General features: G+C 37.5%; 1 protein-coding gene across 10 annotated transcripts in view; it reads left to right on the forward strand.

Annotated features, from left to right (window-relative positions):
• BIRC6 (baculoviral IAP repeat containing 6) overlaps positions 1–14,440 on the forward strand; it is a 182,042-nt gene that overhangs the window by 111,515 nt on the left and 56,087 nt on the right. For 9 of the 10 annotated variants that reach the window (XR_014781399.1, XM_084793779.1, XM_084793782.1 and 6 more), the window contains 11 exons: positions 595–1,157; positions 2,312–2,487; positions 2,998–3,094; positions 3,244–3,438; positions 4,172–4,372; positions 6,587–6,866; positions 7,684–7,940; positions 8,166–8,274; positions 8,570–8,791; positions 9,809–10,589; positions 13,736–13,879. Coding sequence is in view for 9 of the 10 variants with exons in the window: in XM_084793779.1 (XP_084649905.1) it covers positions 595–1,157; positions 2,312–2,487; positions 2,998–3,094; positions 3,244–3,438; positions 4,172–4,372; positions 6,587–6,866; positions 7,684–7,940; positions 8,166–8,274; positions 8,570–8,791; positions 9,809–10,589; positions 13,736–13,879 (3,025 nt within the window). In the remaining variant the exon portion in view is untranslated. The remainder of the gene's footprint in view (positions 1–594; positions 1,158–2,311; positions 2,488–2,997; positions 3,095–3,243; positions 3,439–4,171; positions 4,373–6,586; positions 6,867–7,683; positions 7,941–8,165; positions 8,275–8,569; positions 8,792–9,808; positions 10,590–13,735; positions 13,880–14,440) is intronic. The other variant, XM_084793781.1, reaches the window with a different exon arrangement.

Consider the following 14,440-nt stretch of genomic DNA (forward strand, 5'->3'; position numbering starts at 1 on the left):
TATTGTGTTAATTCTTTTTTTTAATTTTTTTTATCTTTTAAAAATATTGTAGAGGCGAATCATTAAGTATACAACTACAATAGTAAAATGGAGAGTGAGGATCTATTGTGTTAATTCTTAAAATGATTAAATATTTCTGTATCCTAGGTTGTCACATGACAATGAGTTATTGTCCTCATTATATGATGCTCTAGGGCCTGCCTTATACGTGGAAGGCAAGCACTGTACCTCTGAGCTACAGTCCCAGCCTGAGGAAAACTTCTAATGCATTACAAACAGTAATGTTATTTATGTAGAGGTTGAAGAAACTACCTGGTTAGCCAGTGTCCTCAGAATACATGAGTGAGCATTGTAGAAATCATCATGTAACTAAAAATCTTTTGGTTTGTTACTTTAAGGTTATTTAGTATTTTTCCTTTTGTTTTCAATTTAGAAGGGAAGCTATTTTTGGTTTGGTATAATAAAATGGAGACAAGGCAGAAAACTTGGCTAAATTTGAAGAACTGGTAAATGAAAAACACGATAGTTAATTCAATCAAAGCCACCTAAATCGATTTAATTTTTAATCCTGTGTATTTCTCTCTCTCTTTGCAGGGGGGCCTTCCAGACAGGCCAAGGACCTCTTGATGCCCAAGTAAAGCTGTTAGAATTTACTCTGGAGCAGAACTTTGAAGTTGTCTCAGTTAGTACTATTTCTGCTGTGATAGAGTCTGTCACCTTCTTGGTGCACCACTATATCACTTGTTCGGACAAAGTAATGTCTCGAAGTGGATCAGATAGCTCTGTTGGTGCTCGAGCTTGCTTTGGGGGACTCTTTGCCAACCTCATTCGTCCAGGTGATGCAAAAGCTGTTTGTGGTGAAATGACAAGAGACCAACTCATGTTTGATTTGTTAAAACTTGTTAACATTTTAGTACAGCTGCCTCTTTCAAGCAATAGGGAATACAGCGCAAGAGTGTCCGTGGCCACCAGTACAACAGATAGTGTTTCAGACGAAGAAAAAGTCTCAGGAGGCAAAGATGTCAATGGAAGCAGTACCAGTATTCCAGGATCTCCTGCACATGTTGCTGACTTAGTCTTAGCCAACCAGCAGATTATGAGCCAGATTTTGTCTGCTCTAGGCCTGTGTAATAGCAGTGCCATGGCAATGATAATTGGTATGTATTTGGAATGTTAATCTTAATCTTTTCTTGGTACTATACCTATTCTTACTTTTCTTTGTAAGATTTTTCACAGCAACTTACGTTATTAGTGAATACTTACAGGAAACGCACTATCAAAAGATTGTATGTGGCAGTTTCAAATTTCTGAGAAACACTAACAAAGTAACTTAATTAAAGAATCAAGATTAGCCAGGCATGGTGGCACATTGCCTTTAATTTCAGCATTCAGGAGGAAAAGGAAGAGGACTCCCTGTGAGTCTGAAGTCAGCATGGTATACATACATAGTGAGTTCTAGGGTCACTAGGGAAACCCTGTCTCCAAAAGGGGTTGGAGGAGGGGGAGAGAATAAGAGTAAAACATTAGACTTAGGTACCATAATTCATATCTAAATGCCTACAATGAGTTCATTGTATTAGATACCAGTAAGTTGTATTCCTGTTCCTGCTTGCTTTTATGACATGTTTCACTATACTTTCACATGCCATTGTTTAACTTTCCTACCCTTTAGAAACTAATATATTGCATAACTTTAACAAAATGTGACCATGTTTATGTCTGATAACCTTTTCTGCCTACTAGTATTCCCCTCTCACCGTGGATGTATGTCTGCACCACTCGCATGCCCTCAGATGGCATCAGATCCCCCTGGACTACAGTTATAGACAGATGGGAGCTAGCTACCATGTGTTGGTGCTGTGAATCAAAACTGAGTCCTCTGTAAGAGGAGACAGTGCTCTTAATCCAAACTCTTTATTTTCTTCTTGATTCATACTAGCATTTAGAGTGCTGTTCTCTTAGTCACATAGTGGAACAACTTTTTATATTAGCCTGCAGTGGGAGATCTCATGTAATATGATGACCCACCAAATCATATGTTACTGAATATCACTAGTCTTTATAGGGATGTGTGTGCATGAGAGAGGCGGGGAGAGAGGGGGGGTGGGGTGGGGGGCAGGCAGAGACAGAGACAGGGAGAGAGAACTGACTCTATCTCTATGTCTTGAGTTTCTGTTCATGAGAAAGAAGAGACTTACGTACCCAGACTTTAGTGTTTTTTTTTTTTTAAATCTGGCTTTTCAAACTGTTAAAATTTTCATCATTTTTTATGTGTACTTTTAAAAAAATGTGTAATCTTTTATTAAACTAGGTGCGAGTGGCTTACATCTCACCAAACATGAAAACTTTCATGGTGGGTTAGATGCCATATCAGTTGGAGATGGATTATTTACCATTTTGACAACACTTAGTAAGAAAGCCTCTACAGTCCACATGATGTTGCAGCCAATCCTGACCTACATGGCCTGTGGATACATGGGCAGACAAGTATGTTCAACCCAGCAGCTGCTGCAATAATTTAGCAATTTGATAAAATGCTAGTAGAGAAATACGTATCAGATAGACAGATTAAGAGTATCCATAGAATGTATTGGAAAACAAAACAGCAATGCATGAGCAAAGTAAATTTTATTTCAGTTTTAATAGAAATTGAAGAATAAAATTCTGTTGTATAGTATTTTTAAACATGACTACAGGGATAGAAAAAGAAAATATTTGTATTCTGGGGAGTTCAATTACTCTTTTTCCCTAAGATAGCATTGTTGACTAGCAAGATGTTTTCCCAAGATGTTACAGCAACTACTTAAGATGGATAACTCTTTAAAATTTATATTTGTTTCTTTTTAGTTAAAAGAGGGTAGGGTAAATTTTTATCATAATATAATGCTTTAATTAATTCATTGATGGTTTAATACATTGTATTTCAATTATATTAAGAAATGTAGTTGTCCAAATACATAGACACTTAAAATCATGCTGTGTTTATTTACTTTTTAGGGTTCTCTTGCTACTTGCCAGTTGTCGGAACCATTGTTGTGGTTTATTTTGAGAGTGTTGGATACTAGTGATGCCTTGAAAGCATTCCATGATATGGGTAAGAAAAAGAATCCCATACAGTATCATTTTAGCATGATCTTTTTCGGCTAACATTTAGCATGTTCATTTTTGTAGTCGGAATGCTCACTGTTGATCTTAGGTCTTGTTCTTAGGATTGTTTTCACTTAGTATTATTTGTGAATTTAGGTGGAGTTCAGCTTATTTGCAACAATATGGTTACCAGTACAAGGGCTATTGTGAATACTGCAAGAAGTATGGTATCAACTATTATGAAATTTCTTGATTCTGGTCCAAATAAAGCTGTTGACAGCACTTTGAAAACAAGAATCCTTGCCTCCGAGCCTGACAATGCAGAAGGAATCCATAACTTTGCACCTCTTGGTAAGAAAAATGGTCCTGCCTCTTAATATTATGACTCAACTTAGTTTCTTGGATGCTACGAAATAAAGTTAATTGTTGACAAAAGTTGATATTAGATTAGTAGCATTTTAAATATAAACAATTGTCTTGTATGCTGTTGTTACCTAAGCATTCTATTAACTACAACGAACGTTTCAAGGTTTTTGTTTGTTTGTTTGTTTTTTAAAGTTTCAACTTTCAGTTGAAATAGATGTATAGTGTATGCACCTATAATATTATTAGGTCAGTTTTCTCTTTAGATGTTAATCACCCTGAACAGACTTAAGCATTAATATATTTTAAAGAATTAATTTAGGTGTTTGTGCCTTTATACTGCATTTCTTTTCATGTTTTTTAAATTGCCATTTTATGAACATGAACATCTGAGAAATAAAGATCATTGTTTCCTTGGTAAAAATATAGTGGTCAGAGTTCCTACTTAATTCATTTTTAAAAGACGCTAGACTTGTGGTCACTAATAATCATTTTCACCTCAATAACGAACTTGTCATTTGCCAGTTGACTAGCTAGCTGTCTTACTGTTTTGGGAATACTTTGATAATCATGCTTGGTACTGAAAGTGTAGTGATTCCACCAGATGTTTATTTTCTGCTCACTTTTATAGTTTAATATTCACACTGTCATTTGAATATTTCCCAGTGTCTTACTGTACCCTTTCACCTGTATGTATGCTATTTAAAATGTTTTCTTATAGGTACAATCACTTCCAGTAGTCCTACTGCCCAACCAGCCGAGGTGCTGTTGCAAGCTACACCACCCCACCGAAGAGCTCGCTCTGCTGCTTGGTCCTACATCTTTCTGCCAGAGGAGGCTTGGTGTGACCTTACCATCCACCTTCCGTCAGCAGTGCTGCTGAAGGAGATACACATCCAACCTCACCTTGCATCTCTCGCAAGTGAGTACTGTGAGACGTCATGAGACTAGCACTAACTTAGAGCAGGTGACCATGAGTGCTATTGACCCAGCCCTGATGTGCATTCCCTTTTATTTTAAAGTGAGCATGTGAGTGAGTGGGTGTGCAATTAGTTTTGAGTGCATGTTTTTGTTTTCTTTTTTTTTAATTTTTTTACAGTATTTTATAATTCAGTTGGTCGTTAATTTAATATATTTTATCGGGATTTTAAGGTAAATTCCTTAAAATATTTGGAAAATCGGTTCTAGATTAAGTAGAGACAGAACTTCATAATGTACTCACTAACAGTGCTTGGTACCATTTTCCAGTTTGAAGTCATTTAGATTCTTTCCTTATATTTACAGTTTATACTGAGACTGTTAACTTTAATTTGTGTACAGTGTTTCTCATTGTTACCCAATGTCACTCAAATGGATGAAAAACTATGGGAGATATCATAGATTCTTGGTGTGTTCGGAAGAATATTTTTATTTGAAAGGTAGACTATTATTTACTTATGTTATTCAAACTATTGCATAATCACATATAATTAATATAAGGTGAAAGTCAATTATAATGCTGTAATTTCATCTCATGGGAGTGTGAGGTATGAGATATTTAAGCTTGAGATCAGCCTGTGTTACAGATGAAATAAAATAAAGTTGAAAAGGCTAACATATTCTAAAGCCTTGTTTTGGCAGGTAAACCCCCTCCCCCCCCCTTTTTTTAAAATTATTATTTCTTTAAAATAAAAAGAGAGGATTTCTCTGTATAAGGGCCTTGCCTATCCTGGACTAGCTTTGTAGACTAGGCTGGCCTGTGCCTCCTGACTGCTAGGATTAAAGGCATGTGCCACCACTCCTGGCAAGGTTAAAAACTATTTTAAAAGACAAAGTATGGCTTGACAGATTAGCAGAGAGGCCTGTAACCCTAGCTGCTTATGCTTAGGCAGGAGGATTTATAGTTGAGGGTCTCTGTGGGTGTCATAGTGAGTGAGCAGCTTTGAGGGGCCTAGTTTTAAGATAAAAACAATGGGATGATCTAGTGATGTAACTCTGTTGAAGCACTTTCCTTTTAAGCCTTGGCATTAATCTCTAGTATTCTCTCTCCCTCTCCCTTCTACACTTGATTAGGGTCTAAAATGAGAAAGCTTTTATTTGAAGGTGAATTGTTTATGTAAGTGTGGATAGATTTTGTTTGTGGGAATCAAGAAAGCATGTAGAGTGTAGGTGGGCAAAGCTGGTATTTATCAATGCCTAACTAACAGGTAGGTTACTGGTGGATTATGGCAAAGATTCAATATGTTAGTCCAATGAAAATTAAATAGATTTATTATTAAATAGTGGTAGGAATTTGAATTCTTTGATTTCTTACATGGTATTGCTCAGTTGTTATTAACTCAGTCAAGAAACATGTTAGTTTCTTGAAATGTGTTTAAAGTTACAGTTTACAAAGTTTAAAATTTTTCTCTAACTCTCAGTATAAGCCTGGCATCTAATTGGTAGTTAATAAAATTATACTAAGTATGTTTATCATTGAAATTAAAAATAAACTAATTTTTAAGATTTCTTGTTAATAGGTATGTTTGCTCTATTGGTTTCTATGCTATGTTGAAAGCAGTAACGTCCCTGTGGGAGTTGACAGTTGTTGTTACCTCACTGGTGCTCCTTAAGTAACAAGAATTGTTTTACTTTTAAAATTTGAAAGTATTTGGTTCAGGATTAAAATACAAACAAAATAAAAAGTATCATCAGTTTGAAAATTAGCTGTGAGTTTAAACAAATTACATAAAGGACATTAACAATATGAAGTCCTAGAGCAATTGTTACACTATTCCGCTCAAATTATTTTCAGCAGATAATCCTAACTTAATGTAATTCTTACTGTTCATGACAGTTTGGTAGAACAAGAATAAGAAGCAATTGCCTGCAAATTGTTTTATTTTCCCTTTTAAGAGTATCAGTTCTGTATGTATTGAAATCTATAGTTAGTTTCCTTGTGCCACTAGTATAATATTTATGATTATTTTAATTATTGAAGGTCACAATTTTTAAAACAATTTACAAAATTATGATGAATTATAGTGATGACATAATTTGTTTTATATATAGTGCATTCAAAAATTTATAGAGTATGCATCTGAAAGTTGCATTTGTATTAGAGTGTGGCATCTAGTTCACTTTTTTTTTTTTAATGTTCTATTTTCTCTTCCTCCAGCCTGCCCATCATCAGTGTCTGTTGAAGTCAGTGCAGATGGAGTTAATATGCTACCTTTGTCTACTCCTGTTATCACAAGCGGTCTCACCTACATCAAAATTCAGCTTGTCAAAGCTGAGGTAGCTTCTGCTGTCTGCCTCAGACTGCATCGTCCTCGGGATGCCAGCACACTAGGCCTGTCACAGATTAAATTATTAGGCCTTACTGCTTTTGGTACTACTTCCTCAGCCACAGTTAATAATCCCTTTCTTCCATCTGAAGATCAAGTTTCAAAAACAAGGTATGCTTTTTTATTTCTTACTCTTTAAAAAGAATGCTTTCCATGTTTGTTTTCCAAGTTTTCATCCTAGCCCAGTGTGATGGCCCACCCCTTTAATCCTAGCCAGCACTTGGGAGGCAGCGTCAGGTGGATCTCTGTGAGTTCTGGGCCAGCCTAGTCTACATAATGAGTTCCTGGAAATCCACTATAAGAATAATCTCTGTTTAAATTGTTATTGTGTACGTGCTTATGTAGCACCGCGTTCTATTAGGTGTAACACAATACCTTTGTGGAGATTGAGCACTGAAGCAGTGAGTTGAGATTCATGTGTGTTTGGTCTGTAAGTTAACCCTTAGTGTGTGTACGGTGTATGCTTTTGTAGCCTTCAGTTTTGGGGCTGTAGTCTTGTTATAGGAATTTTTAAGTAGGTAGCAACAGGAAAAATTTGAACCATACAAATGTAACTGAAACAGTGAGCCGATCTTTAGGGCGTTTCATCATTGTCAGTTAATAAGAGTATTATTCTCACAAGCAAGGTACCTTAATGTCGCCTCTAATTCACATTCTTGTGATAAATATTATGTTTGAATATTTGATACTGGTTTCATTAACATTGTTGCCCAATCAAACATTAGGATTTCTTCTATGAATTATTTAGTGTTATTGTATCCTATAGGGCAGTCTTACCGTGTGTGTGTGTGTGTGTGTGTGTGTGTGTGTGTGTGTGTGTGTGTAATTCTCTACCAAGTCTCCAGAATTCCAGTACTTTTTAAGATGCATCATTCTGTTTTATTCCTGCAATAATTTGCGCTCTTACCATGTACTTTCTGTGCTTCAGCATTGGATGGTTACGGTTATTACATCATTGCCTTACACATATAAGTGATCTAGAAGGGATGATGGCCAGTGCAGCTGCCCCTACTGCCAATCTGCTACAGACTTGTGCTGCCTTACTGATGTCGCCATACTGTGGGATGCATTCCCCCAACATTGAGGTTGTGCTTGTAAAGATTGGACTACAGTCCACCAGAATTGGCCTGAAGCTTATCGACATTCTCCTGAGAAATTGTGCAGCGTCAGGTAGTGATCCTACAGGTGACTATTGACTTTGCCCTTACAAGTTTACATGTCTACACATTAATCATACTTGAACTTTATTTCTGTAATTAACTTTCTGAAATGGTTTTCTCTTAAAGCTTTGTTACTTTTAAACTTTTTTCATAGTTTACAGCTGACATTTAATGAATAATCTTAAAAGGCATATCTTTCCATTATAGATTTTCTAATTTAACAACCCTTTTCTTTCTTTCCTTGGCGAAGATTTGAATAGCCCTTTACTTTTTGGAAGACTGAATGGCCTTTCTTCTGATTCTACAATAGATATTCTTTACCAGCTTGGTACAACTCAGGATCCTGGAACTAAGGACAGGTATATGTTGGTACTGTTCTTCATTTACTCACAAATATGGTATAGTGAATTGGACTTAATACTTTCCCTTTGGAAGGCTTCACAAAAGTTAAAACAAATATATATCCACATCTATTTATATGCTTTACACAGTCAGCCTAAATGCACATTTCATACGTTTAGACATATTTTGAATACTTTTATGCTAAAATAGAATTTGTAGTCAATATTGTGTTTCTAGGAATAATTCACATGTGAAGACAGTATTTATATCAAGTTGCAGGTGTGGCATTACTGGATTTTCTTTTCTTTTAAGAATTCAGGCCTTGCTAAAGTGGGTCAGTGACTCTGCAAAAATGGCTGCTTTAAAGAGAAGTGGCAGAATGAATTATATGTGTGCGAGCTCGTCAGCCGTTGAGTACGGTCTTCTCATGCCATCCCCCTCTCATTTGCACTGTGTAGCAGCGATTCTTTGGCACAGTTATGAATTGCTTGTCGAGTATGATTTGCCTGCACTGCTGGACCGAGAGCTTTTTGAGTAAGTATGAGTAAAATACTACCTTCTTCCTTTGGGTGCTAGATTACTGTAGGTTTTCACTTCTTAGGTAGAGTATTTTGTCTGTTTCAATAGATGTTTGCTGCTTTAAAGGTAGTGGGACCTGGGAGAACGGAGTCTGAAAATGTGGTGGACTAAAGTCTCATGTAATAGCTAATTTTATTCATAACATTATGCAATTTATGCTCTGAGGGCTATGAAGAGTTACCTGAGTAAAATATACAATCACAAGTACAAGCCACATGTTGTTCCATAGAGGCACATGAGTAACAACAGCTGAAGTAAACTAACTACTTACTCTCCACTACATCTGGGAGTGCGAAGAAACACATTGCAAGAGCAATCCTGTTATTGAAGAAACAAGGACACCAAGCTCTTGTTTTCTTGGAGTTTTCTCACAAGAACTCAGAATTCTCATATAACTCAATTCTTGGAATATGTTCCAATAAATAGCAATAATTTTTTGATAGTAGAAGTGGTTTGAAATGAATCAATATAAAAGTAGTCCTTTTGAAACGACTAATCACAGTTATCATTTCCTCCATGCTGGAGATTGATATGCTGTGTTACTGAGCTGTACTCCCAACCAACCTTTCTTGTTTTAGGATGGATTAGCAACATTGCCAGCTTTTCTTCAAGCCAAAAATGGCTGGGTTTGTGGTCTAGAGTGCTTTATGTTATTTTCATTTGCAAGTCAATCAGCTAAATTTTTCTTCAGTGGAAGGAAAGTATAATTAGAAAGTTTGGGATTGGCAGGAATGGTTAATTTAGCTCTGGGAGATAGAGGAAGTTGGTTTACTTAGTGAGTTCTAGGACAGTCAAGGATAAACAGACCCTATCTCAAAAAGAAAAAGAGTGGAGTGGGAGAAAAATTTGAAATGTCAAGTATGCTCTTATGTTTTTGTCATTATATTTAATTGCCAGTAGAAGTATTTCAAACTATGAAACTTTTCCTGAAAGCAAAACAAAAAATCATGTGCTATTTTTTTTTTCCTCTAGGCTACTTTTTAATTGGTCCATGTCACTTCCATGCAACATGGTTTTGAAGAAAGCTGTTGACAGTCTACTTTGCTCCATGTGCCATATACACCCAAATTACTTTTCCTTGCTTATGGGCTGGATGGGAATTATCCCTCCTCCAATGCAGTGTCATCACAGACTGTCCATGACTGATGATAGCAAGAAGCAAGATCTTAGTTCCTCGTTGACAGATGACTCCAAAAATGCACAGGCACCTCTTTCACTAACTGAATCGCACCTGGCAACTCTTGCTTCCTCTTCCCAGTCCCCAGAAGCTATTAAACAGTTGCTAGACTCAGGGCTACCCTCCCTTCTTGTGAGGAGTCTGGCTAGTTTTTGTTTTAGCCACATTTCCTACTCAGAAAGCATTGCTCAGTCAATAGATAATTCCCAGGACAAACTCAGGCGGCATCATGTTCCACAGCATTGTAATAAGATGCCCATCACAGCAGACCTAGTTGCTCCCATTCTTAGGTTTTTGACCGAAGTTGGCAATAGCCACATTATGAAAGATTGGCTTGGTGGTTCTGAAGTCAATCCATTGTGGACAGCACTTCTGTTTTTATTGTGTCACTCTGGGTCCACTGCTGGAGGACATAATTTAGGGGCACAGCAGAGTAGCACAAGATCAGCCTCTCATTCTTCAGCTGCTACAACAGGACTGACTACTCAGCAGCGGACAGCCATTGAGAATGCCACTGTTGCCTTCTTTCTGCAGTGTATTTCATGTCACCCTAATAACCAAAAGCTGATGGCACAGGTAAGAGACAAAGCCCATCTTAGAGTTTGTGTGTGGGTCTTATGAATAGGAGTAAGTTTGCGTTTTTGGAATTAGGTGATGGCCATGTGATAATAAAGCTTAGGATGAAGTACATACATGTATCGGAATCTAAGCCACAATTGAGGTATCAGTGTCTTTTCCATCTCCTTGAAATATACAGTAGAGAGACTGGAAATTCAAGAGCTTCTAGCTACGATCTGACGCTCTTCCAGAGCTCTCCTGGTTACAGAACAAGCCTAAAGAATGTGTTTTTGCTCTGGACCTGGATTGACTGTTAGGTTTTACCAGACTGCTCTAAGTGTTGCTTTGCCTCTCGTCACACATACATTAAAAGTAGGTTTCGGGAAAGAGGCTCTGTACATTATGGACAGTTTGTTGTAGTTAGTCGGCATGGTCAAAAAATTTACAAGCTAGAATTGTTTAGAATAAGTCTATTTGCAGGTGGTTTAGTTTGGATTGTTGCTGAGTTCTGCAGATTTGTAGCTTTTGTGAGTGTGGGCAACTTGCTTAGTATGTAAATCAGGGCTAGTAATATCTGTATCAGGGACTTTTGAACACAGACATCATTGTATATAAACACCTTAGTGTAAATCCTCTCTGAGAAAGGGGACTATGAAGAACAGGAAAAAGCTTCTTTTTCTCCTTGTAAATGGGAATTCCTTATTCCTGTCATTCTATTAATACAGGAGGGAAATCCAAAGTTTTATAAATAATAGAATGACTTTATTGAGTGGAAAAGCAAGGTACATTCGTGCTCATAATAGCAGTTATTAGAAAAATAACTCTCTGCTTGATATGTCTTGCTAAAAGAGAATATTTGAGTCATAATCCTGAACTAACGGCGTAATTACCAGTATTTAAAAGTTAAATCTGTGCATCCAGTCAAAGTGGCACACTCCTGTAATCCCAGCACTCAGGCGGCAGAGGCAGGCAGATCGTTGTGAGTTCGAGGTCAGCCTGGTCTACAAAGCGAGTTTCAGGACAGCCAGGGCTACACATAGACGGGGGATAAAAATCAAACAAACAACAAAAAAAGTTAGATCTGTGCTTTTAGTATATTGAGTTGCTCTGTTTCTTTGACTTCTTCTGGCCTCATTATCATTTATTTCTAATTAAGACTTGTTTTTAATGCAAAGCTACCCCACACTGATTTCCTGTTTTGTAGTGCAGGATGGCCTCAAACTTACAAATTCTTACCTGCATCTTAATGCTGGTATTAAGGTATGGGCACCAAACCTGACAAAAGGCCTTAGGTTTAAGAGACTTACTTTCCTCTTCCTAAGTGCTAAGATTAAAGTTTCTTAAATTTTTAATTACTTGCTTCTCTATTCCCATATTTCAAGACTTAAGTACTTATTTGCACACTTGGTGCATTAAAATACATTTGTTAATCCACATTCTTATTGCCTGTTTCCATTGTTGTCTCAGATGATTACTTTTTCTATCTGGTATCCTAGGCCTAGTCCTGGCAGCTTCTAGCCTCCTTCCAGTCTAACCTAGGCCTATGTTTTTAGCCTCTGAGACTTACTGCTTAATAAGCTCATCATTATTTGTTCTTAGTGAGCTCTGGGCTTACTGGTTCAACTTACCTGTTCTGGCTCAAACTCTCCTCCCAGCTGACTTATTCAGTCTGGCTTCTCTCTTGGCTCAGAATTGCTGCTTGGCATCAAACTAACTTAGCAATCTGCTCTAATCTTCTGGCTTGTTCTATCTTCACTTGAGTTCTTTCTCTGCAACCCTTCTATCTCTCTATTACTGTCCTGATGAAACTGCCTCCTCTCTCTGAAAAACTGCCCCTTACGCAGCTTCTCTTTCCACTCTTGTGAGATTTGGGCATATCCTATCCTGACAAATCTCTGATTCATCACCTTTTCTGCCACTCAATTTAGACATTACTTTCAAACATGGGTGTTTCCTTCTACAAACTAACTTTACCTTCCTTTGGGATGAAAGGCATGTATCACCACAGCTGGGTCTAAGATTTTCTTTACCTGATATTTGCTCTGTACTAGGCTGGCCTTGAACTCAGATCTGTTTGCCTCTGTCTCCTGGGTTAAGGTGTGTTTGTATTCCAGCTGGATCACACAGACCTAGAAGATCTTTGGATATGATCTCTTGCTAGAACACCATGTTCTGAATTAACATTCTTCTACAACTTCCCTCTTTCTGTTTAAGTTAAAAAATTGTACACAGATTAAATTTTACAATAGAAAAATTAACAATCCCACAATCTTAACAGCCCAAATGTCCTTCTGCAGATCAGCCATTGATGTGATGATCCTCCATAATTGCAGTCTGATTATTTGATTATCTGTCCTTCAGCAACAGTGCATTTCAGCATCAAAGTTTTCCAGTCTGTATTGAAGTAATTTTTATAAAACTGTTTATTTCTCTTAGTTTCATTCTTAACCCAGCTATCACACAAATAATTGAGACTCTTTTTTTTTAATGATTTATTTATTATTATGTATACATTCTCTGCCTGCATGCACACTTGCAGGCCAGAAGAGGACATCGACACTCTTTTTAATAAAAGGCTTTGCAACACAGTCTGAGCAGTTTAAGTCTGTTCTTAACCCCTATGCTGTTTTGCATGAATCCCATTAAAACATCCCTGTGATATGTGCATTTTGTAGCTCTCCTTGGCTCCAGCTCCTTCACTCTGATGTTCCTTGGACCTCTACATGTATCAATGCCTTGTGTTACAAAGAGCCTCAATTATCTGTCCGATAGCCGGGTAAAGAGAAACAGACACAGTTTTATAAAAATAGCTTCCAGTCTGCCAATCTGATGTACTGTTTGTCCCTCTTCAGCGGGTTTGTTGAGCTGAGCTGTCTCCATGCAGGGGGTCTGCGTTCTGCACCACCTGTATTGCTGTCTTTCTTCATGTCTTCCTTGAGTCCTGACTTTCATTTGAAAGCTTCTCAGTCCTCTAGGCTTAGATCAGATTATACGGTGGCTAGAAGCTTCCAGGAGTGAGCCTATGCTAGAAGAAAGAGATAGTTAGCCTCCCAGACAACAATTGAACCAGGAAAATAAAAGTTACTTTTACACTTAACTTCTTATTTATTTTTTGAAACACTAACCTGCAAATCTTCTACTTCTGGAATTTGTTGCCTTTGTAGGTTCTCTGTGAACTGTTTCAGACAGCTCCTCAAAGGGGTAGCCTTCCAACATCTGGAAATATTTCAGGGTTTGTAAGAAGACTGTTTCTACAGTTGATGCTGGAGGATGAGAAGGTGACAATGTTTCTTCAGTCGCCTTGTCCAGTGAGTAATCTGAATGATTGCCTCCTTGTCCTTATAACTTGCATACTTTTCAGGGGAACCTGTGGTGAGTTCTGCGCTCTGTCTCTTGTTTCTCTGTCTCTGTCTCTGTCTCTGTCTCTGTCTCTGTCTCTGTCTCTGTCTCTGTCTCTGTCTCTCTCTCTCTCTCTCTCTCTCTCTCTCTCTCTCTCTCTCTCTCTCTCTGTCTCTGTCTCTCTCTTTTCAAGTTTATTTTTACTTTATGTGTATGAATGTCTTACTTGAATATGTGTCTATATGTGTCTGTATGTGTGCCTGATGTCCAAAGAGATGAGGGAGTTAGAGGTATTGTGAACTGCCACGTAGTTGCCAGGAAGCAAACCGAGATCCTCTGTAAGAAGTGCTCTTAACTTTGGAGCTGAGTCTCCAGCCTCATCTTCTCTTTAGTAATGTAGCAGACTAAAAGAGAACGGCTTATATTCAATGAGGAGACATAAGTGTCATTTAGGATAAATTTACATATCCCCTTTATTAGAATAACAACTATACTGTCTTTTGAATAGTTTGTTTTGTTTTGCAGACACA

This window comes from Acomys minous, assembly GCF_964271855.1.
Source record: "Acomys minous genome assembly, chromosome: 8".
In the NCBI taxonomy this organism is placed as follows: domain Eukaryota; kingdom Metazoa; phylum Chordata; class Mammalia; order Rodentia; family Muridae; genus Acomys; species Acomys minous.